A 24336-nucleotide genomic window follows, 5' to 3' on the forward strand; every position below is an offset into this window, starting at 1 on the left:
GCAACATCTGCGGTGATGGCAGATAAGATTTCCCAGTTGGATAATTCAATATTCAAAAAATGTGCTTACTTCCCAGCAAGTGTGTGAACTCAACCAATTCACTTCCAATGTGGTTTTGCACAAATCTACAACATGCACTGGTGTTAGTTTACAAAGGTGGGTATGTGTGGCTGCATATAAAAACCTGAGATCTCTTACTTACAAATATTAAGAATTACAGGAGTGACACTGGTGTTCTCCTCAAGGAAGATGATTGGAGCTTTGTTGGGAATGAAAAGCAAGAATGTTGTAAAATACACAGTACAGGGAGACCAACAGAGATTGAAATTCAACAGGCATTCAGTTTCCTCAACCTTCTTTTAAAAATCATTATTCAGCCAGGGAAAACTGTGCCAGCTTTCAGCAATCTCAGATGCTCTGTTTGGATTTAAGACAGACAACAAATACAGGTCAAATCCTACCTGCTTGCCAGCACCACAAGGGGGAAACATTGTCCAACTACACATCAGCCACAGTGGATTTCATTTTTCCTTTTTTTTCTCTCTCTTTTCTTTCCTCTGTAATTTGTATGACTGTATGTTTGTCTTTCAGCCACTGCGTCTCTCTTGCACTGTATAATCAATATGGTCCATCAATGTCAATCTAAAACTTAAATCTCACTTAAACCAAAGACCACCATCAATCATACATTTCAAGGTCATGGAAAGAGCAAGGATGAAGGACGGAGATAAATGCATGTGTAAGGGCACTCGATGGAGACAGAAGATTGAACGTGTGCATGTGTACGTTTGGGTGTGTATCAAAAACTCACAGGAATCGCGGCAGAGAGTGAATCAGAGACAATGCATGGCGGGGCCATCTAATGGCAGAGTACAGAGCTCAGCAGCCCCCTAACAACCTTTGTGTCAGACTAAGTTGTGGTCTGAAATTAGCTGATTTTTCACCGTGAACGCTGCATATTATCTGGGTAGGCAACTGGGGAGAAGAGCAGAGCGAGTGCGAGTGCTGCACAAGGAGGCGGGGGTCGGCGTTTAACTTAACAAGATTAATGTTTGCCTCATCTCTTTGCGTTTTATTTCCTTCTCCTTGCAGGGTCCTTGTCAAATCTCTTTGGACAGGCTCTCACACATATGGCACTGCATGCAAGGAGACACGAAGGACATTCCAGACAGTGTCAAGGAAGGGCAAGTGACATTTTTTTTATACTTTTGATTAGCTTGCAACTGTCGTTCTCAAAATAAAGACATTCGGATTTTCATTGAGTTGATTAAATTTTGTCCTTGCAAAGGAAAAAGCACTTTTTAAACCAATCAAAATATAAAGCATGTCTGTTGAGAAACACACTGCATCAGACCAGACAGCTTTCCATTGTTAAAATATATTATGTTGTAAAAAATGCTTTGTTGTCATTGCATTGCTCTTTTGATGTACTGTTTTAAGCCTCTGATTTTTTGTTTAACCTTTCATTTTTGCCTCGATCTAAAATTGTGCCACCTACAGGTCTGCATTTTTTTTCCAAGAAAAACAGAAAAAGCAGATACGATCTTCAGTTCGGATTTAGATCTAAAGTAACTCACCATTCACTACCTTCGCAAACTCTCGCAAACCTTTGCCGCTCAGTGGGATATGGGCTTTAGGTGCATTGGCTCAAAGACTTTACACAGAACGTTAGAAAATTAGTGCACAACACTGAAAAGAAATATCTGACTCAAAACAATATATAACATGCACATTTCGAGCTTATACAGTATCTTTTCCAATTACTTTGAGCAAACCTCTGTATATATCCAGACAGACCATTTCTCTGAGGAGATTAAAAGAACAGGTATGATGAGATTAAGGGGAGGGATGACGCGATTAAGACTGACTACTTTAAAATGATTATGAAAGGCTTAGATGGCTGGGTCGTGCATAGCGTTTTAAAAGAAAAGGAGAGAGGCAGGACATAGAGCAATCTTCGAGTTTTTCATCCATGGAAACAACAAAGAGAAGCTCAATGTGCATGTTACAGGCTCATGTCAACAACACTTTAAGCAGTACTGCTTGATTTTTACTGCAGAGAAATGGAAAACAGAGGAGGGACAACAAAAAAAGAATTAAAACGTGGAGTATGCACTCCCACATGACCTCAAAGAAACAATGACAACCAAATGGCCTGCAGCAGGGCCCCCTACTTCCTCTTCTTTCTCATTTCTTTGTGTACTTTGATGTACAAAATAGCCCCAATCCATAAACAGAACCATTACTTTGCCTGCCTAGCTACCTTTCTTTCCTTGTCTCTCTCTCTTCTTTTCTTTTCCCATCACACTGTTCTCTCTCTCAAACACACACACACATTTGCCATTCTCGGCAAAGCTACTTTCAAGGTATATTTTGCCAGAGGCTTTTTAGTGGTCATGGGTAATATAGAAAGGGGTAGAAAATTGTTGGTCATCTACTGCATTCACGCTTGTTGCATGGTGCCGACTGACTACTGGCTGAAGAGTAACATATGATTGACGGTGATTTATGGGGGCTTTTCACACCTGCATTTTATCAGTCGTTCTAGCTTTTGTTGTTCACTCAATCTGTCAGTCTGATTAACAATGTAACAGAGAGCAATGGGACATGGGATTCTAAATGTAATGGCTACAAAAGGGTACGGTGCCCAGTTATTGTTGATGCCATGGCTGTTTAATTTATTTAATTTGATTATTCTGATCCAAAATTAGATGAAGGGTATACTCGGTTTTCTTGTTGTTTCACACTTAAGAGACTAGGAAAACCATTAATAAAAGAAATAATATGCACAGTTTGATATTGCGGCAGATAAATGCCATTTTCAGATGCAATCTCCTAATGGATAAAAGGGAGGAATAATACGATCCTGCATAAGCACAATACTGTAAACTATAAACTGCTCTCTCTGCCGGGATTTGACAGACATTATATAAATATATCAAATGGGATTAAAACCAAATAAAACTGTGTTACAAATGCACAATCTGTATAAAATCTGGATATAACTTGGATTGACGTTAAACATGTTGACCCTGCTTACAGAGAGCAAGTTGTGTTCAAATCACATATGATTGCTTTAGGGATGACAGGGGGACAGAAGGTTACACAAATAAAATAATACTCACAAAAATATTACCTGCTGTTCAGAAGTAACTACAATGTAATAAATTATTTAAAAAATAAAAACATTATTTTGAAATTGAAACACCAGCTATTACAATTAGACATTCTGATCACGCTCAAAATGTTGATGACTTATTTTTATTTTATCTATTTATTTTTACAGTGAAGGGACGCATGATAGAGCTGCAGCAGGATATGTGTGTGTAAACTGTTGTCAGTTCATGTAAAATGATGCTTGCCCTTAGTGCTTTAGAGAAAACTTACTGGTGGTGCAATTCCATCATGACAAAGTGGCAGACAATGAAGTCTTTTGATGGCAATTCTCAGTATGACAATAGTTCCAGAGCCAAACATTCATACTTGTTTTATCGTGTCATTGCAGAAGTGAAAAGGCTGTGTGACATGAATTTTGATAAATAGAAGTTTCCTGTAAGATAGGCCAGGTCTGTCTTGTGCAATACCATCACATAGCTCCTTAAGGGCACTGTAGCACAAGTAGGGAGTAGGCATTGCTATAAATAGGGTTTATATCTCTACCTACCTACCTACTTACCTTGGATATAAAAAGTACACACACTCCTATTCAAAGTCCAGGTTTTTGTGATTAAAAAAAAAAAAAATGAGCCCAAGATAAATCATTTTGAAACTTTTTGGACAACTCAATTGAAGAAACATATATTTGAGAATAGAAGCAAAAAAGTAAACAACTGCTATATTGTGGTTGCACAACCACGAACAATCTCATGTGACATTTTTTTCTCTTTTACAAACGAGATGAAGCAGTGTACAGTCGCAGTAATTCCAGCCAAGATGGCGGTGCGCATAATTGCGGCGTTTTATCAAGTCCACTCGAGTTTTAGGCAGGAGACAGCATATCCTGTACTCCAGCTACGCAGCAGCCAATCAAATTGCAGTGAGGCACGTCCTGCCAAGAATTCGGTGGGATTCATAATAATGCCATAACGACGCCAGTTTGAGCAATCCCTACTGAGTCTGCATCTCTCCAACGCAACTTCTCTGGTGCATAAAACGGACTAATTGGAATCACAACTCGCTGGAATTCATACATTTGTGATTGCTGTTTTGATTATCACCAAAACCTGTCTCAAATCCTATTGTTAGCCAAGACATCTACTAGCCAGTATTTGTTTACAGACTGCAAGGCAAGAGGGCGAGCTAGTTTCCTTTGCCGTGGCTTAGTCTTTGCACCATACCAAATGTTCCCGAATGAAAAAACCTGAATACAATAAATTAACCATTGTATTTTTTGACAGAGTATGAAATATGAGGCACACCCTTGATCGGTTCTGCTATAAAGCCTTTTACTAATTTATTTCTTCCATAAATATTCATTTATTCCATTAATGCGCCTTAGCTGTAATCCGCCTCTACATTGCATTGAACTAATTCCTGGAAAGTAAATGGTGGCATGTTACTATGATTAAAAGAAAATACTGTATAACATACTGAAGGGTGTCAATCATATTAATGGCCCTCTTTTCACAGCAGTCTAATAGTGAAAACCTTTGTGAGTGCCTTTAACCCATCATTCTTAGAGGATGTTTTCCTTGAAAACCCTTAGTTTTCCTCAGAGCGCACAAAGGGGCATCAAACGGCAAATTCAGGTTAGGCTAGGAAAGCTACCTGACATTTCCTTCGTGGTGATTTGCACAAAGCAGAGTCTTTGTGTTGAGTGACGTGTGTGTGCGCGTGTGTTGTGTGTGTGTGTGCGTGCGCGTGTGTGTGCATGTGTGTCTTTCTGTCTGGCTATCAAACATTTAAAAATATCACTAGTGTATATGATAGTGTTTCAATACTTTGTTTTAGTAGTTATTAGTGTTTTTGTAGTTTGGATATGAGTGTTTTCATAGTGCATGTATGAAAGCAAGAAATTCACCTTAGTGTATAAGTGCGTGCCACTAGTGTTTATAAGAGTGTTTCACAAGTATTTGTGACTGGCTGTGGCTAAATGATATCATGGGTCAAAACGTGCAAATTGAGATGTTCATATATTCTACACCTAATTCCCTTTGGTGTACAGTATAATACATGTGGAGGATCCTCAAAGATCGACTGAGTTAGAGCATTTTTCATGCTGCCAGGTTGAAATTCCTAGTTTTCAGAAAAACAAGTTTCAAGTTTTAGCACATACATCTTTCAAAGGCAACCAGTACCTTAGGAAAAATATACTGACTCCAAACGTTCACGGACTGTTGAAAGACCACTGGAAAGTAAACTCCAATCGCAGGTCGGCACATCATCCAAGATCTTGAATCTTTTACAAGCTGAGGAAGTTTGACCTCTCAACAGATGAGATCACACAAAAATTATGATTCAGCCTCAATTTTGAAGATCCCATCAATCTTATAATTCATCGCCTAATTCATCATCAGCCAACGTTTGTTTGTGGCCTGAAAAGTGATGATTTTGGAGTGACGAGGACTCCGCCCAATGCCAGCAAATGTTATGTTGGCAGGAATGCTGGACTGTATTGGAAAAAAAAGAGGTTTATGCATAGCATGGTATGAGCAAACTTATACAGAGCACAATGTTTTTAATTTCAGATTTATTCGAAAATATCACAACTCAAATACAATTTCAACCAACTAGTGGATGAGGATGCAACTAAATCAACAACAAATAATTACTTTACCCGGTACTGTCACATGTTAGCTTGGCTACTGGAGCAGAATGCTTTTCGTGCCCCAAATACTAGATATACGCCCACTAACCTGTTTTGATGGCACCTAGGTTGCAACAACCCCCCGCCCCCATCTTCAAAAACAACAAAAAATACAGAAAATACATAAATAAATAAAGAAATATTGGGAAAAAATAAGTGAATGCCAAAACCAGAGCATGTGGGGGGTCCACTGCAATTGACACCAACAACTGCAATTTGTAGATTACTGGCTGGACTTGTAGTTGACCAAAATGAGTCACCAGCAAGTTTCATTTCTTCTCATTGGCCTTCATGTCACATATGTAAGGTCACCGATGCTGACTTGGCAAATTGATATGGATGAGTAATGGGATGCCGCCCGCATCCGGACGTTGTGGGAAAGGTGAGGGGCTGTTGCCAAGCCCCACTCCCCATTGACCTCTCCTTCCCGTGCACTCAGCAGATTTCTCTGTCACCCAATGGGTCATTCTCCCCAGAAGTGAATTCAGACAAACAATTCTCAAAGCTGTAAAATATCCGTTTGTGATAACCAGGACTAGAAGTCACTGAAAAAAAAAAAGTATGGTATGTGCAAGGAAATATCACATCAAAAGCTCACAGGCCCTCCAATGTCACCAAATATATGTTAAACCTGGAAACCCCAGTCATCTCACATTCCAGAAGTGCTGGATTGATGTTTTTTTTTTTCGTCTCACCTTTTATATTTGAATCCCACTCTGGGGCAGGCAGACACAAAAAGGGGCATTATAACACACTGCTGATTCAAGGTTTTAGCCCAGCAAATCTTGGGCAAGGAACTGAGAGCAAAGAGCTGGCTATTTTGCAGTTTTGCTCTCATCTGCCAATTTCTTCCTGGGGCTTTCAGAGTCAATCAAAGAGCTACCAGAATGCTCAGACCAGCCTTTTAATTATTCATGGTAATTCTATGCCACTACACACTCCCTCTGCAGGAGTGTCGCCTCCCCCAAGCGAGGCATGCTGTGATGTGTTTATGTGTGTTGAATATATGGAGGAAAAAATAATTCATTCATTCTTTGCAAAAAATGGCTCAGGTATCCGGCCTGTACCACTCTGGCAGCTTTTTCAGGGTCATCTGACTTACATTTATTTGTTTTGCCCTTTTAATCATTTCACTGAACTGAATGTTACAAACCTGCATCCTGCTTTTACAAGCATTTGTAATATAATTGTCCCCCACCCTATTTTTAGCATTCCATTATAATCTCATGCCATAACTTCTTGAGAATAACATGCACTCAAATATTAAATGTCCACCAAAATCGCCCTTAAAAAGCTGTCTTTGTACTCATGTATTATGCGCACCCCCAATTTGCTGCTCAACAATTATCTGCATAGCAATTTGATAGATCAGGATTTCTCGAGCTCAGACGCATATTTTTTCGTGTGAAGAGAGGTTCATTGCATTGCTAACAGCTTTGGCTGTGAACATTCACAGGTATTAATAGGTAGATATCACATGCCCATTTTGAACTGCGTGCCTACAGCGACACTAAGCTAGAAGGGTGAAAATGGCCAGCACATTTCATGTGAGTGGACACCAAGAAAACCAACCTATTTTCTAATGTGATATATTGAGAGCATGTGCTTTGGTGCTGACAAAAAGTAAAACCTCATGAAAGCATTAGAAAAATGAGCATAGTTATAACTTAATTTCAATGTTCATGCATTGTCTTTGACAGGAATGTCGACCTCCCCAACATGGCCGCCACGTAGGCAGTTGTTAGCTAGCTGCTTCAGCGCGCTAGCGTGTATATAGCCTTCATATCTATGACAAAAACACACGTGTGGAAGATACCAATTGGGCCGTAGTTCCATGGGGGAATTATGTCTAAACCACAACATTAAACTGTACAGTTGTAACATGAGACATTAAATATCATATTGGAACGAAAGTACACCTTTTTTACAACCCTAGGTACTGGTAAACAATTTGATTTGGTAATCGATTTGAATGTTTTCTTTTTTTTTTGTTTGTTTTGGGAAAATTACAGTACATATTTTAGGGAGGAAGAAAGCTTAGCGGTAGTAATGTGTCAGTTAATATGACCATTCAAATAGTATAGAGTTCACAGCATAGCCAAGATCACCAGCCAGGTGTTGAAAAGCATGTCTACCCTCATACCTTCAGGGGGTTTTGATTTAAAAAAGGCAGTTTTTTTTTTTAAGTATATCCATTTTATTTTATGAAGTAATTAGCCAGAGAGGGTTCAACGCTTTTGTCTTTCTTGGCTGTCTGTCAGCCTGCCAACAACCACTGACAGCGCAAGGTACAGACGATGTCAAGTTCAGCCTTTTTGTGTGTGTAATAAAAGCCCATTACTAGGATGTGTGGACAGGAGGATGGGAGCAACTAAGTGGAAACCAAATGAGCTCAGCATCACTAAAAGCTTAAAATATAATGACCAGGAAAGGGAACAAAACTGAAGAAAGATTGTTCAGGAGTTGACGGATGCAACGGCAAGCATGTACAATCTCAGGGAAGGTGGCACTGTGATTAGGGTCTTTGCTGTGCATCTGATGTTTCTGATGGAAGGAAGTAGTTATATTTTATTGGTTAGCAGGTGAAAAAACAGGACACTTTCCTCTGTGACTTGTCTTCACATCGAAGACTTTTCTTTCCATCAAATGCACAGAAAGCAGGGAAAGTAAAGGTGGGTGGATGAGAGAATAACATTTTATAAAGAATGCTTATGGAACTGCATGTAGCCCTTTCCACAATGGGCTGACTATGTTGTTAATGTTTTGTCCAACCCCCACCTCCAAAATTGGATGCTGAGAATTCATAAATTAGCTTGTGGATTCATTTTGATCCAAGTAACTCTGACTTGATTAATGACTAAAAGCTGCAACAGCGTTTGTTTGTTGTTGACAGTGAAAGAGGAAACAACTGATCTGAGACGTTCTGACCACTCACACTACACAATACAATAACCATCTGCTAGCATTTTGACATTAGGCTTCTATTTATACATGTTCTTCTCTGAACGCATTTAGCAGATATGTATTTTCTGTTCTAAATTTATTTTTAATCACCACAGTTCTGAATGTGTAAGGAGACGTCAGATTAACATTAAGGGTGGAAAAACAGATATTTTCCAAACTACAACCTTGCCACAGTTTAGCTGCTACCACACTATTTTTTTTAATTTCAAGTAAATCCATCCATCCAACGCAGAGAGGCACAATACACTCTGGACTGATGGACAACCAATCACAAGGCATATTTCCTAAAGATAAATTTATAATAATGTCTTTCCAGCATATTTAGGCCCTGAAACCAATCAACGACGACTCTGGAATTGGGTTTCCCTTGCTCAGTTTAGGTGGTGGCTTGTATCATGCTTTACTTTGCAATCAGTATGTTAAGTGCAGCATCAGTGAACAATGTGCACAACCTTTTCTGGCAGTATATGTATTTAAAACTTATGATGCCACCCGCTTTTAGACTTTGCTGTGGTCTGCAACTTGCTGGCTAACATTGTGAAAGATGAGGTCCAATGTAACTCATGCATAATGATGCATGATTCATTGTCCTGCATTAAAGTCTTGTGTTTACAGATATTTAACACCTGCGGAATCCACTGAGATACACTCCAAGATCAGTTGATAAAAAATTTTAGTGATGTGGACTTCGACAGTAAATAACGAACACATTAAAACACATTGTCAATCCAAATTAAGCAATCAAGGCAGACATGTAATAATAATGGGTCTGATTACATTTAAGCCGTTGTTCTCCTAAACAATAATATATGTCCATTCATCAAGCTGCTAAAAACACAAACATGTTTGCAAACATAAGATTAATAATAAGAAAGGCCGCAGGGCGGGTATTCCGATTTAGAGTCCTTTAAATAACAGTGGAAGACACACTTGGCCTCCGGTGTAATGTTTATCACCGGCAAGATCAAGAGACTGGCATCCCGTAATACTGCTCTGCATTCACAGCATGTCTCCTCTATCCTCACTGTGGTGGTGATAAATGGGCAACAGTCGAGCCGTGCTCACCTCTGAGAACCCTTGCCTTACCCTTGCGAGTGTCCTGTAAAGCATTCTGGCTGATGGCAAACTGCAAAGCTGAAACCGCAAACAAGATCAAAAGATCACATTTTACTCAAATAACCATATTTATTCAGTGCGCTCTACATGAATGATTCTAGAGTGTGACAAGATCATTTTACAGGAGACTTTTAATGTGTTTGTGATGTCAGTGGTTTTTATGGTTTCAGGTGGAGTTTTCGCCGCACTGGCTTCCAGGAAGCACGGAACCCCAGTGAGCAATGTGGGAAGATGATGTGTATTACCACTGCATTGTTGGTAAACTCTGCATTAGGCTGCATATCAAAGCTAACCAGACGATCAAAGACTTCCATACTTTCCCACTGATGCTTTCTTACTTTGCACTCTGGAATATTGATTCAGTACAACTACTTTAGAGAATGAAATATTTGCTCAGAATATACAGCATACAGCCACACATACACATTCTGTTTTAACTTAAAAATTGCATTACATGGAGTATGATTCTGACAAATGCCAAAGTGTCACATTTAGTTAGAACTGTGTCAGAATGGGAAAGAATAAACATTCAAAAGTGGCAAGTAATCCCCGAATGGCTATTCTGATATTAAGGGGGAAAAAGTCCGCCTTGAGGATGTTGGGGTCACACAAGAACCTTCAGAGAATAACAACAGAGGGAGCAGAAGCAGCGAGGGAAATAAAGTGAATTTGTTGATGTCTGTAGGAGCGCAGATTTCCACTGCTCTTTGGAAAGAAAAAAAAAATTGCTGGCTTGCCAAGTATTGGCTTCACAATTTTGACTCACTGTGATGTAGCTGTCATCATTTCAAAGAAAGTGGATGCAAGGGGAAATGGGTGCATTTACGATGTATTTCACTTAAGACCAAAGATGGATGTGGGGCCTTTATTTCAATCTACACAGAAAGAATGCAGCACTGGCTCTTAATCCAGTATGACAATTCCAAAAATTTATATCTGATGGGATCATTGTAGCTTGTGGAAATTAGAGAAATAATCAAAACACACCTGTCTTTAGAAAACACTTGTTTTCATTCCCTGTTGTAAAACCACTTGATATATGAGTCAAAGTTAAACTTTAATTGGTAATTTTGGTTGCAGTTGTTTGTTTTTTCGTAATCTTAGCTAAAATGATCCAATCTATCAGAACATTTAGACACCTGTGACTTTACAGCCCTTTTCACATGGATGCAGTATCGTAGATGCTTTGGAACTCTGCTACAATTAATTTGCGGTACATTAAAGCGGAAGTCAACCCTGAAAAAATCTTTGGAATAATGTTGTATGCGTCTTCACTAGTTTAAACATGGCATTCTAATGAGTAACATGAGTTATGCAGCAAAATACACCCGCTTTTTGGCCACCTCAGGCGGCGGCCATTTTGTCACTTCTGTCGACTGAAAATTATATCACAGTTGCTCAGTGCTCAGGTAATGACCAATCACGGCTCATCTGTTGTCTGAATCTGACCCATGATTGGTTGTTATCTGAGCCCTGAGCAACTGTGATCTCATTTTCAGTTGACAGAAGTGACAAAGAGGCCGCCCCCTCAAATGGCTAAAAACAGATGTATTCGGCTACTTAACTCATATTCCACAAACACAATATTAATCAGCAGAGATGGGCACCTAAGCCCTTTTTGCCGGTCCGTACTCCGTCCGTGACATGCGTACTCTTCCGTCCTCGTCCCTCTATCTTTATTCATAAAAATAATCATCTGACACTGTCCGTCCTCATCCTTTTAAAGCGCTTCAGTGCTTACCTTCTATAAGTCCCCACCCTTGCACTCCAGACGCCCAAAATTAGGAAAAAATGTGTCCGTGCACTCATAAACATTATTTAATGCTCATTGGCTGGCTAATTTGCTATGCACATCCACTTACTGGCTGAGAGTATCGTGAGTGGATTGAATTGCTTTCGATTGTTTAACCAAGATAGCATTTACCGTATTTTCTGGACTATAAGTCACACTTTTTTTCATAGTTTGGCCGGGGGTGCGATTTATACTCTGGAGCGACCTATGTGTGAAATTACTAACACATTACTGTCATTGATTGTTAGTGCTGACTTGTGACTTATGTTTTGCCTCCCTCTGCAGGTGCTTTAGCGCTAAAGCGCCTGCAGAGGGGGACAAAATATCATAAATACAGGTCAGCATTAACAAGCCATGACAATTCTATATCATTTCACATGTTATTGTAACCAACATAAAGAAACATAAGATACATCCTAAAAGCTAATAAAATGCATGAATAATTTAAACGGTTAAAATCTAAAGTTTTGTTAAACTAACAGGCCTTGCTAGTCGAGGAAGCCAGCTTATGCAAACAGATAAACATTCACAAACAAACTCCACTGACTACAGGTGCGCAGCGAAGTTGCCTATTTAGATTGTGAAACTGCACAAGAAACAGAAAATACTATCAATCTATGCATTACATGTATTTTACATTATACATGTACACATGTATTTTCATAGACATGAACAAAATGAGCCTATGCTAACGATTAGCTATCGCAATCAGCATTAGCGATAGCGATTAGTATGTTGAGTCAACAACCTAAAATCATCCACAATTTTAGCTCGTATATAAATGTCATTACACACAATTGTCTAAGTTACTTGCAGACGATGGTTGAATAAGAACAACCACAAACAGGCAGTTGCCTGCCTCTGGCTGGGGTATTGCATCACGCAGCCACACACGTAAGGAGGAGCACACTCAGCAGAGAGTAGAGGAAGACATAATTACGACCGAATACATAAATACTTTTGGAGACTTGGAAACATTCAACATGGTCGGGGATGAATAAAAGACTTATTTAAGCGATCTACAATCGTGTTGGTGAGTTTAAAGTTATCTTACCGTAACTTTCTTGTATGCTACATGTATCGTCGTAGCTCTGTGAAAATGATGTGTACTAAGCGCACAATTTCCTCCCAAAAGTCAACTTATACTCCAGTGTGACTTCTATATGTTTTTTCCCTCTTTATTATGCATTTTATGGCTGGTGCGACTTGTACTCCGGAGCGATTTATAGTCCGGATAAAACGGTAGCTGCCAACTGCATGCAAGTCGGTCACCTGACCTGACCTCCAGCGGACATGACGAGAATGACAAGATTGCTTTTTAACACATTACTATTGCATTTTATTGCCAACATTTTGCGTTATATCGCACTAAATTTTCAGTTTTATTGCATTATTTCACAATAAAATAATTGCAAAATTCGTCATCAGCGCTGGCAGAGAGCACATTACATCAAATTGATGGGTCTTGTACCTCTTAGTACTCCTAGTCATGGAATTACATGTGGGGAACCACTAGAGGGCAGACTATGCCTGTGAAATATGTTACTGCAGGGAGCGCACGTGAAATGTTGTGCAGTCAGTTAATCAAGGCGGATCTGTGGTATCGCAGAAGAGACCAGGTGTGTTGCTTTTTAAAAGAACACAACACGTAACATGTAAGTCAGTACTTGACCCGGTTAGGGACAAATAGAGGGAACGGAGGAAAACCCACTTCCACCCTTGCTTAGTCCATAGTTTTTAACTCACTCACTGCCAGACATTTTCAGAAAATGAAAATGAAAAAAAGTATAAATACGTTCCTAGGATTGAATGGCTGGACTGTAAAAAGACAATGGCAGTGAATGAGTTAAAAGACTTCTCATCCGCCGTCGTCCACAAAATGGGCGTCCGTCTGGGACAGATGAATGTCCCTGGGACGGAATGCTCATCTCTGTTAATCAGAATGCCTTGTTTCAACTAGTGGGCCTGTATAGAATATATTCTTGAAAAAAAATGTTGGAGTTGGCTTCCCCTTTAACTGCATATTTAAAGAACAAAACTTCAATTGATCTGAATGCAAACTCCAAATCAATCAAAATTATTAGTTTTGTACCATAGCAAGCAAACAACAACCATTCACTCTCACACTGAAAGTCACTGAGTTGCAAGTGAACCCACGCTGCTTGTGCGGAAGTCAGGCAAATGAACCAATACACTCTCAGTGAGAGTCCAAGAAGATATTGACATCAATTTGATCTGATATTAAGTATTAATCACCTCAAAGAAAATAAGCTAGTACATAAGTGTTGGTATGTTGATATAAAAAAGAAGAGATGAGTTAATTCCCACATTAGTTTGAAACACTTGAAGAAGAAAATGATATCATGGTGCTTTGGTGTAGATGGAGGTGTGGGTGGTAGATAATGTGGTTACGCCAACAGTTTTATTCCAAAGTTGTTTAGTCAGGTTTTAGAAGATGTGGAAGCATGTTACTTTGTGGAGGAGTCTATTAAATACAGAACGATATGCAATTCCACCAAGTCAGTAAGTGAACATGTACTGACAACCTGTCAGCCTGAAAGGCTTTTATTGCCACATTCAGCCTCTGGGTAGAACATCAGCCATATTCAGTGCAGCCTGCTCAGGCACAAGGGTGATGTACTTTCAGGTCTCCAGATTGCTACATCATCTATTCAGTATTGAAAACACACATTACTGGCAAAAAAAAAAAACCTACAACAAATTGAAATACGTCACTCCTGTCACACCACACCACTGTGACTGTCGCTTGATGGCATGAAAATCAGAATGCTTTGCTCAAAGCTATCTTTGTGCAACTTTTATTGCAACTTTTAGGAACATTTCCCCTTAGCCTCAACATACTGTTAGCATGTATGGTATGTGACAATGTTTTGATATTGTATCTGATATTTCTTTGCTAAAACCAATTAGCAGTTTCAGTACATTGCATGCACATTTTGAGTATTTCCATATGTGCATTTTCAGATTTAGAAATGTAAATTTATTTTAAAAGAGTCATACAATAAGCAGATGGTTTGATGGGAAGGCGATATTACTGTAATCCATCCATCCATTTATTTTCAACATTGGTTATCCTGTTTAGGGTCGCAGGGTGTTGGAGCCTATCACAGCCGACTTCAGGTGAAAGGCGGACTACACTCTGAATGGTTTGCCAGTTACTCACAGGGAACGTATAGAGACCAAAAACCAATCACACTCAAATTCACGCCGTCAGTGAGTAGGACTGCACCCACAATGCCTGCACCAAAGTCTCTCACTGATTTGACTATTGTCACCTAAGCATCAACTTAAAAAAAAAAAAATCTGAAGTCAATCAACCTCTCATCTACAGTGTGTATAATATTTATTGTGTTGTAGCATCTCTTTAATTTACAAGATGAGCGGTTACAGTTTGCCATAACCAGCCGCCCCTCCAACCAACTCAAATAAACTTCTTTGGTGGGAGACAGAAGGTTGTAGAACAAAGTTCTGCCTCCCACCACAAATTCCACTCCAGCCCCCTGACTCACTTGCTGGATTAGATTTGTGATTGATAGTAGGAGAGGATAGTCTGTCTGCAGCTGCTCGGCTCACGATAGTTTCACAAAACTAGGACTAAACAGTACACGCAGCATCGAAGTTAATTTCTTGTTGAGAGAGCTGAGAGCATTTTATTCAAAAATTGCATACCGTTTATCGCCTTAGGCCTACACTCTTTGCCGGACCAAAGAGTGATCGCCTATAGGCCAGTTCGACCATCATATTAAACGGGCTTCCGTTACCGTTTCCGACGACCAACTTTGACAAAGTAAAACAAAATAAAATAATTGTCAAAGGTTTTCACTGTGTCAGGTCAGTAAACATCTTCCAAAACAATGAACATTCCCACATGCCACGAGTGGAGTAGGAACAGAGGATGTCTTCTTTGTTAGACAATCAAATGTTCATTGTTTTGTACTGAACTACTTTTCCGCAGTATTTCTTTATCATCATCATTATCATCAAAACTGTTGATATGTACATACAGGCAGAAATGGGCATTCTGTTCCAGGGACCGAACGGTCTGTCCGTCCGGCCTGGACGGTCACCCATTTTAGGGACGGAGGATGAGAAGTTTTTAAAAAAAGGATGGAATAAGCAAGGACGGAAGTGGGTTTTCGTCTATCCCTTTAATCATCACTTCACCGTGTCAAGTATCGACTGACATGTTGTTTTGTGTTCTTTTAAAAAGCAAGACCACTGTTCTCTTCTGCAGTACCACGGAGCCGCCTTAATTCACTGCCCGCCACAACTCTTCAATGTGTGTTCCCTGCAGTAACTTTGTGTTCACAGGCATAGCCTGCCCTCTGGTGGTTTAACACATGCAATACTATGGATTACGCCACAGGACGCCCATTTCACTGACGATTGACAAAAACATACCCAGCCTATCGCTCATGTGTAATCCGGGATAGGGTATGTATGGGGCGTACGAAAAAAAGGTGGAAAGCAATTTTGTTTTGTTAACTGTTAACATTTGGTACATGCCTTTTCCCTTTGCCTGTGAAGTATGTCCTTGTCCGGGACATCTCTTGAGCGTATAAATATCTGCCAGCGCCGCTGTACACTTAAAGGTATGTTATGTCATCATCATCTTCCAAACCGCTTATCCTATACAGGGTCGCGGGTAATTGCTGGAGCCTATCCCAGCCGTCAATGGGCGAAGGCAGACTACACCCCGAACTGGTCGCCAGCCAGTCGCAGGGCACACATAGACACTGTCACTGAGCGGGAATCGATCCCACGCTGCCCGCACATAACTCAGGCGTGTGTACCACTACACTATCAGTGGACCTAAAGGTATGTTCTCCTCCTAAAATAACATCACACATTTTGCAATAATAATTCAAAATAAACTAAAAACTGAAAACTTATTGCGTTATAATGCAAATGTTTTGCAATAAAATGTGATATATAGTATTCCATTACAATGAAATCTTAAAAATTCTCGTGATGTCCCCTGGTGGGCTCCGTAAACCGGTGACCAATGGTGGTTGTGTTGGCAGCTAAATGCTATCTTGGGTAAACAGTTTTAAACAATTCAATCCACTCATGATAATCCCAGCTGGTAAATGGATGTGAATAGGAAATTAGCCAGGTAATGAGCTTTAAATAATGTTTATGAGCGCACACATTTTTTTGGGTGGGGGGTGCAGTGTGAGGGGCAGACTGATGGAATGTAAGGACGGAAACGCTTTAAAAGGGCGAGGACGGACGGGGTTGGAGGATGATTATTTTGAATAAGGATGGAGGGACTCTGATGGAAGGATGCGCAGGTCTCGGACGGAGGACAGAGCGGTCATTGAGTCGCTGCATGCTAATGCTTGGCTGTAAGATGTTTACTGTACTTATTGTATTTTTTAAGAGTAAACCAATGTTCGAAGATGTTTGTAGGCATTTGGAATGCTATCAAACAGTTTTGGTATCATAGGTTGTAGTATATTAATGCTTTAAACAATTAGTATTGATTATAGTCAGTTTTAGGGGAGCCTCCGCTATTTATAGAAACTCTTTATTTATGGTCTGGTACCAGTACAGTACTGTATCAAGCACATCTTACAATACATTAGCAATGTTGTCTCTACTATGTATATTATTTATTCTAGCGTAAGGTTGAGATGTACTTGTATTTCACATGTAGCAAAGACTGAATTGAGAAAGAGAGGTCTGCAACATTTGATATCTTGGACAGCAGACAATATCTGAAATTGAAAGGCCTAGCAATGTGATTTCCATAAGCAAACCAGAGAAAGACGATCGAATGCAGAGCATCGCACAAGCTTCCCCTACATCACTCACACTAATGCATGTCTTAAGTGTCAAAAGCTATTAGACTATTCGAAGCCAGGCACCTTGTAAAGGTTCAGCGGATAGTCATGTATGAGCCATTACAATTGAATGCACATGAACATATCAAGCCTTCTCAGATTTAATATACTTCCAGGGTCAACCTAAAAACTTGATTTATGAAAATCAATAGGATGTTTCTAAATGCAATGCTCACAGTTAACAGTGAGACACATGCACACCCACCCGCACACACAAGTAGCTGTCAGCATTTCCTCGCAAATACACTGCTGTCTCCGCAGCACAATCTTTATCTTTTGGATCAGAACTAGCGATTTCCTCTATAGAGCTGAAAGCCTTTGAACTGCTCTCTATACAACAGAATTTTTTTCAGCCCCCCCCCTTCCTTTCTCAAGTCCTTGTTTATTTATTTCTTTATTTCTCGAGCAGGGAGCAGGATTAGCCAGAAGCAGCAGCCCCACTATCAGCCCAAGATGTGCTCTTCCATCCTGCTGCTCTGCTCTGATAAAGGGGTCTGCTCGGCAAGTGACTCAGGTGCATGCAGAGCCTTGTAAAAAAAAAAAAAAAAAAAAAAAATATATATATATATATATATTACAAATATATATATTTTTATATTTTTTTCTTTTTTGGGGGGGTCAAACAGACCAACACTTGCTACTTGCAATTATTGTGTTGTCCATCCATCCATCCATTATCTGTACCGCTTCTCCTCACAAGGGTCGCGGGGCGTGCTGGAGCCTATCCCAGCTGTCTTCGGGCAGTAGGCGGGGGACACCCTGAATCGGTTGCCAGCCAATCGCAGGGCACACAGAGACAAACATCCGCACTCACAATCACACCTAGGGGCAATTTAGAGTGTCCAATCAACTTACCATGCATGTTTTTGGAATGTGGGAGGAAACCGGAGTACCCGGAGAAAACCCACGCAGGCATGGGGAGAACATGCAAACTCCACACAGGGAGGCCGGAGCCGGGATCGAACCCACGACCTCTGAACTGTGAGGCGGACGTGCTAACCAGTCGACCACCGTGCCGCCCATTATTGTGTTGTGTATTACAGAAAGGGTCTAAAAACCATTCACTTGTTTTAGCGGCATTTATAGCCTACTGCTAAAAGCCATAAAATAGCTTTTCATAATAATTCAATTCCCCCAATTTGCCACTCATATTTAATCTCTGCTTTTTCTATAGTTTAGAGTTAGACTAAGAGAGAGTTTCTAATGTGTTTATCTATGTGGTATACTTTAATGACATCGGAATCCCATTATCATGGTATACAGTGCAGTCGCAAAGTATTCACAGCACGTCACTTCTTTCACATTTAGGGCTGCAACTAACATTTATTTTGATAATTGATTAATCTGTCGATTATTTGTCCATTAATCAATTCACCAGATTAGAAAAAATTAGAAATCACATGTATATACTGATCATCCTTGCTATAGTTCTGCAACTTAATTTAAGTCCACCTGTGGTGAATTCAGTTGATTGTACATGACTTGGCAATGATTCAAATTAAAAATGTCTGCTGATTTGAAGGTCCTAATGAGAACAGTGCCCTACATTAGTGACCTTCTTTATGTTTTTGTTTTTTTAAATGTGCTGGCTTGCGCTCATCTGCAAAATTACCAGCACCCGGTCTAAGCCGCCTCCATGCAGATTTACGCAGCTCGGCCCGATGAACCTAACGCCAGTCACAAATGCCTCCTCCAATATTCTAATTTAAAATAATCTTTTATTTCTTATTTATATGACATTGTTTTACTAAAGATAATTTATGTTTTATTTTCGATCTCACATGCAGCCCTTTGTTACAGCTGTGCTTGTTTTTAAAACTGTGAGTGAGCTAGGCTGAGTTGAGTGGCCACAGCAGTGTCCCCGCCGTGTGGTTGAGAATGCCAAGCAAGGAGCCTCCTGCCGAGCTGGCGAACCCCCACTGGACGACTGGCGTGTTCTGCAGCTACAGTGGAGAGGGCCGTCTTTTCAGTGGGTTACGTTCCAAAAATGCACTTTGCCAAACTCCATTACGTGCACCAGCAGCGACTCAGCAATGAGTTGCTTTTCCATCGTATGAACCGAACTCTGTCCCGTATACTGCAAAGCAGAGGGTTTGCAGCTCTCTTGAATTAAAAAAAAATCAATAAAAAGAAATACTTGGCAGACACATGCTGATGTGGAGTGGAACTACAGTGACTGTTCGCGAACCAAGGCGTAGTTTGTGAACTGAAGTACTATTTGTCTGGAAATAGATCAATTTGTTCGTGAACAGATGTGTTTGTAGCCAAGGTCCACTGTACCTGGTAAAGCAAGCAATCACGGTGTATAATCATGTATCTACTTTGTTTTTTATGCTGCTATTCAATAAGTGTCCCTTTTTAAATTAACAGTGGAAGTAAAGAGTCCTGCTCTGCTCCGCTTGAAGACTTCTCTTCGGTTCTTCAAGTCAAGCGAAACAATAACTGGCAAAAATTTAGACTTGAATTGCTGCAATTCAAGGATAAACTTAAGAACATCTCCCACATTCATGCGCAATAAACGTGTTTGTCCATGCACTCACTGAGCATCTTAGTCAAATGGTGCAGTGTTCTGAATAACAAATGAGTCAAACTGGCTTTTACAATGATCTTCCTTGACTTCTCCAAGTACAGGTACACATTGTGTATTAAAAAAAAAGGGGGTAAGAGGTGTGTCACGGCATTCGATGTCTGTTCTTCCCCTCATATATACTATAAGTAAACCAAATAGTCTGTATGCAATTAGTATTTTTTGACCAAATATTTCAGAGGAATAGCATTAAAATTCAACTGCTGTGTAGTTGTATAGAGTGTAATGTGCATGTTTCAAAATATAATATAACTTTATGTTATGATACAATCCTGTATTGCAAGTGTAATAGTAATACTGTATTGCATTTACATAGCCCGCTAACAGCGTGAGTGTGCAATCTGTCTCAAACTGGCTATTTGATACACAAAAGCAACTCCCAAGAAATGAGTAATATAAAATAAGTACAATTATAATTTTTCTTTTTTTCATCAGTTTGGGAGATGTATGTGATTGGTAGACCTAAAAATATCACAAGCTGCCCACACACAATGTCAAAATTCTGTTGGCAAATAAAAGCTTTTAAAGAACTGTCAACATCTCATGCAAGGCCTGGATGCTTCTCTTAGTCACTGCCATAAAATGTCACATGGCGTATGTCTGAGGTGAATCATTGGTAAATAATGAAAAAACAGGAAAGGGGGAAGAGATGTCCAACTGAGAGGATTCAAAAGTTAACATGAAATGAGGAAACATGCAATGACACGAGGATGGTAAACAGTCCATCTGTGTTTTCCCAAAGGATGCCTGCCATACTCTGAAATGCACTTACAGCAGAAGCATGGCAATCCAGTATCATTTAAAGAGCATTCTAATAGCACTGCACAGTCAGTTAGTTAGTGGTGCATCTGAAAAGAGATAAAAGGCCTGTAAAGAATTGAAAAAGAAATGACAAAGGGGCTAATGCATTACTGATATATTCCAAAGCTGTTCAATCTTTTGATGTAGATAAAAAAATACATATTCCACTGTATGGTAAGTTAGTTATGGCAGAAAGTCAACATGAACTGACAAACTTAATACAGTACTGTATATCAAAACCATAATCCACATTTTCTGAATGTATCAACTATGAGTTGTTGCCCATAAACAAGGTTCTTCCAGTAGTCTTATAGAGAGTAAAACAGCCTAGCCTTTTCATTTAGCATCTTCATCAAAGAAAATTGGTTGTATATCCATCCACATGGATTTAAAATGCTGACGCAGATGCAAATGTTATTGGTGGGGGACATTTTGGTGCTAATATAACTTGTTTTGTGAAAGAAATGATTCTACAGTATTTCAAAATCTGTCAAAAGGCATGTGATAAAATTTGCTGATGTACTGAAAACTTGAATGTGCTTCACTGTATTTATTTTCTTGTCTTAATGTGTCCATTAATTTTAAAACATAAACATCATCTTTTTGATTGTAACGGGAGGCTGTCGGGCTAGGATTTATGAGCATGGAAATACATCAAATTTAATATATCAATTGAAACTCTAAGACACCTCTTAAAATAGACTGCTATGTTTACCACTGCACAGTCAATCAGAAAATGAGCTTTGCACCAAGAAAAGAAACATTATACACGACATGTTAACATATTATCAGGAACACCGTTTTAATAAAAAACTAGCGATCAAGTTCGCCAAGATATCCATGCAAACTGAACAAATTGGTTGAGTTTACATAAACAGTGGAACCTCAATTCAGCTGTCCCGGGATTAACGGAGTTCGATTTAACAGACAGAAAATAGGGTCCAGATCAATCAAAATGCTCCTTTATACAGCAGCTGCCAATGTCCGTTCAGTCCAGAATTGGGCAGAATTGGCCACTGTGCCAGTAATTGGTGTTGTGGTTCAATCAACAGATACGTATTTCTGGGTCATGACACTGTTGTGACAGAGATACAGAAGACTAGAGCAGTGTTTTTCAAAGTTTTTTGAGTCAAGGCACATTTACTTCATTGAAAAAAATCCCACGGCACACCACCAGATGAAATTGTGGAGAAAAAAACGTGTATTTTAACAATATAAGTCTTATATTGTTTATATAAGCAATTTTTAACATTGAAGAATGACGTTATATTATAACATCTTGAATCGGAATTAAATAAACACAAAGAAAAAAATATTTTATAATGTTTCATAGTGATACTTAGTGTGAAACATGGGCCTGTTTGGATAAACATGCGTCACTAATTCGCTTGTCTCTAAACAAAGACAATTAGCTACCTGCTTCTGCTACCTGCTGGTAAGGAAGAGTACTACAAGGTAGTAAAGACATGATTACGTTGCCAGGCGCTAGACCGCACAGGCACACAAATGAGATATTTCCCACGGCACACCTGACAATATCTCGCGGCACACAGTTTGTAAAACACTGGACTAGAGCATGCTAAATCTGTGTCTACGTGGCAGCCATGTTAGCAGGGGTGACTATCCCATGAAAGATCATGGAAAAAATTGACATTAGCTTAGCATTGCTGTAGGCCCACAGCTCAAAAGGAGGAAAATCCAGTCTGACCTTCCTATTTTTGGTAATGAGTAGTTTCTTTGTGTTTGCTCTGCCCTTTTGTTCAAGAAGTCTGGAGGTCTTATCACAATGCATTTGGCTTTCTTAGTGTTCACCGTAGGGCAGCGCACAGGGACTTTGGCGCTCTGATGCTGCCTGCCCATATTTGGAAGAGGTTGCTTAGCCTGCCAGGAAGTAGCATGGATGCCCTTGCAGAACATTCACAACAAATAGTTTTTTTTCGAGCGGGCATTTCTAAGTCCAGTGTGAAAAGCAAATTGAAGATTGGAATAACTCCATGCGTGCTCTCTGGAGGTCATTAAGAGTGTATTAGGGCTCTGGAGGTCATTAAGAGTGTATTAGGGCATTTTATTTCATTTTGTTTTTTACAGCTTTCACTTGTTTCTGTCATCAAAGGCTGCTGTTTTCCTTGGTATACCCATCTGATTTCTGTTACATAGTATTTACCTGGCTTATTTTTTTCTTCATGACAATTCAAATGATTGTGTTGCTTATCTTAACTAGTATGCACTGCGTTTAGTCGTCATTCCTATTTCTACATTTTTTATACTCATAACTTAACTAGTGAAATTGCTTTCTCTGTATTTCAGAGATGATAACCACCACAGTTCCAAATAGTTTATAATATTGATAATATTGGTGGAGCGGCTCATAAGTTCATTTATGTGCGACAAGCACAAATACTATTCAGAGTTATGTACAATGCAGCTTGACTGTGGTTCATTTGTATTCACTGCAGTAGCTAAAGGGTAAATTACACTAAATTACACAAACTTTTAGTCTTGGAAAGTTGACAATTAATCATTAAAACCACTTCTAATATTAAACTTGTATTATTATTACTCTTGGCGGCACGGTGTTGTTTGCCTTCAAACCGCAATGTGTAAAGATTACTGCATATTGAAAAAAAAATAATGATAAATGGGCGGCACGTGGTCGACTGGTTAGCACGTCCGCCTCACAGTTCAGAGGTCGTGGGTTCGATCCCGGCTCCGGCCTCCCTGTGTGGAGTTTGCATGTTCTCCCCGTGCCTGCGTGGGTTTCCTCCGGGTACTCCGGTTTCCTCCCACATTCCAAAAACATGTATGGTAGGTTAATTGATCACTCTAAATTGCCCCTAGGTGTGATTGTGAGTGCGGATGTTTGTCTCGGTGTGTTCTGCGATTGGCTGGCAACCGATTCAGGGTGTCCCCCGCCTACTGCCCAAAGACAGCTGGGATAGGCTCCAGCACGCCCCGCGACCCTTGTGAGGATAAGCGGTATGGATAATGGATGGATGGATATTATTACTCTTACTCTACTCTAAAGAGTAGAAGTGTTATGTACAGTATGCACTTAATCTTTATGTGACGACTTGAAAATTACACCATGTCAGCACGGATATACTTTTAGTGAGGTCGAGTCTGTCATATCAAAATAATTTGGTGCATCTGGTGATGAATCAACATTTGATCCCTGTGTGTGCCAAAGAATCAGCAGGAGGAGGCCTATCAGAGCGGCACCCAATCATTACTTATCCTGAGACTCTCAACGTAATTAATGACTTGTGCAAACCACTGCAAGTGGGAAACATTAACAAATAATGTCCAATATATAATCAAGTAATTAGGAAATTATCTCAAAAATAAATCCGGGACCTAAGATAATGAGCACTGGCGATTGTTCATTTCAAGCAATCTCCTGTGT

General features: G+C 39.7%; 1 protein-coding gene across 4 annotated transcripts in view; it reads right to left on the minus strand.

Annotated features, from left to right (window-relative positions):
* Nucleotides 1–24336, minus strand: part of pcdh9 (protocadherin 9) — a 170329-nt gene that overhangs the window by 63232 nt on the left and 82761 nt on the right. The window contains exon 3 of one of the 4 annotated variants that reach the window (XM_086026248.1): nt 9836–9904. The exons of the other annotated variants lie outside the window; for them this stretch is intronic. Within the exon in view, the coding sequence (XP_085882374.1) occupies nt 9836–9904 (69 nt within the window). The remainder of the gene's footprint in view (nt 1–9835; nt 9905–24336) is intronic. 4 annotated transcript variants of the gene reach the window in all.

Source organism: Filicampus tigris, chromosome 3, assembly GCF_054856515.1.
Source record: "Filicampus tigris isolate MCC_2025a chromosome 3, RoL_Ftig_1.0, whole genome shotgun sequence".
In the NCBI taxonomy this organism is placed as follows: domain Eukaryota; kingdom Metazoa; phylum Chordata; class Actinopteri; order Syngnathiformes; family Syngnathidae; genus Filicampus; species Filicampus tigris.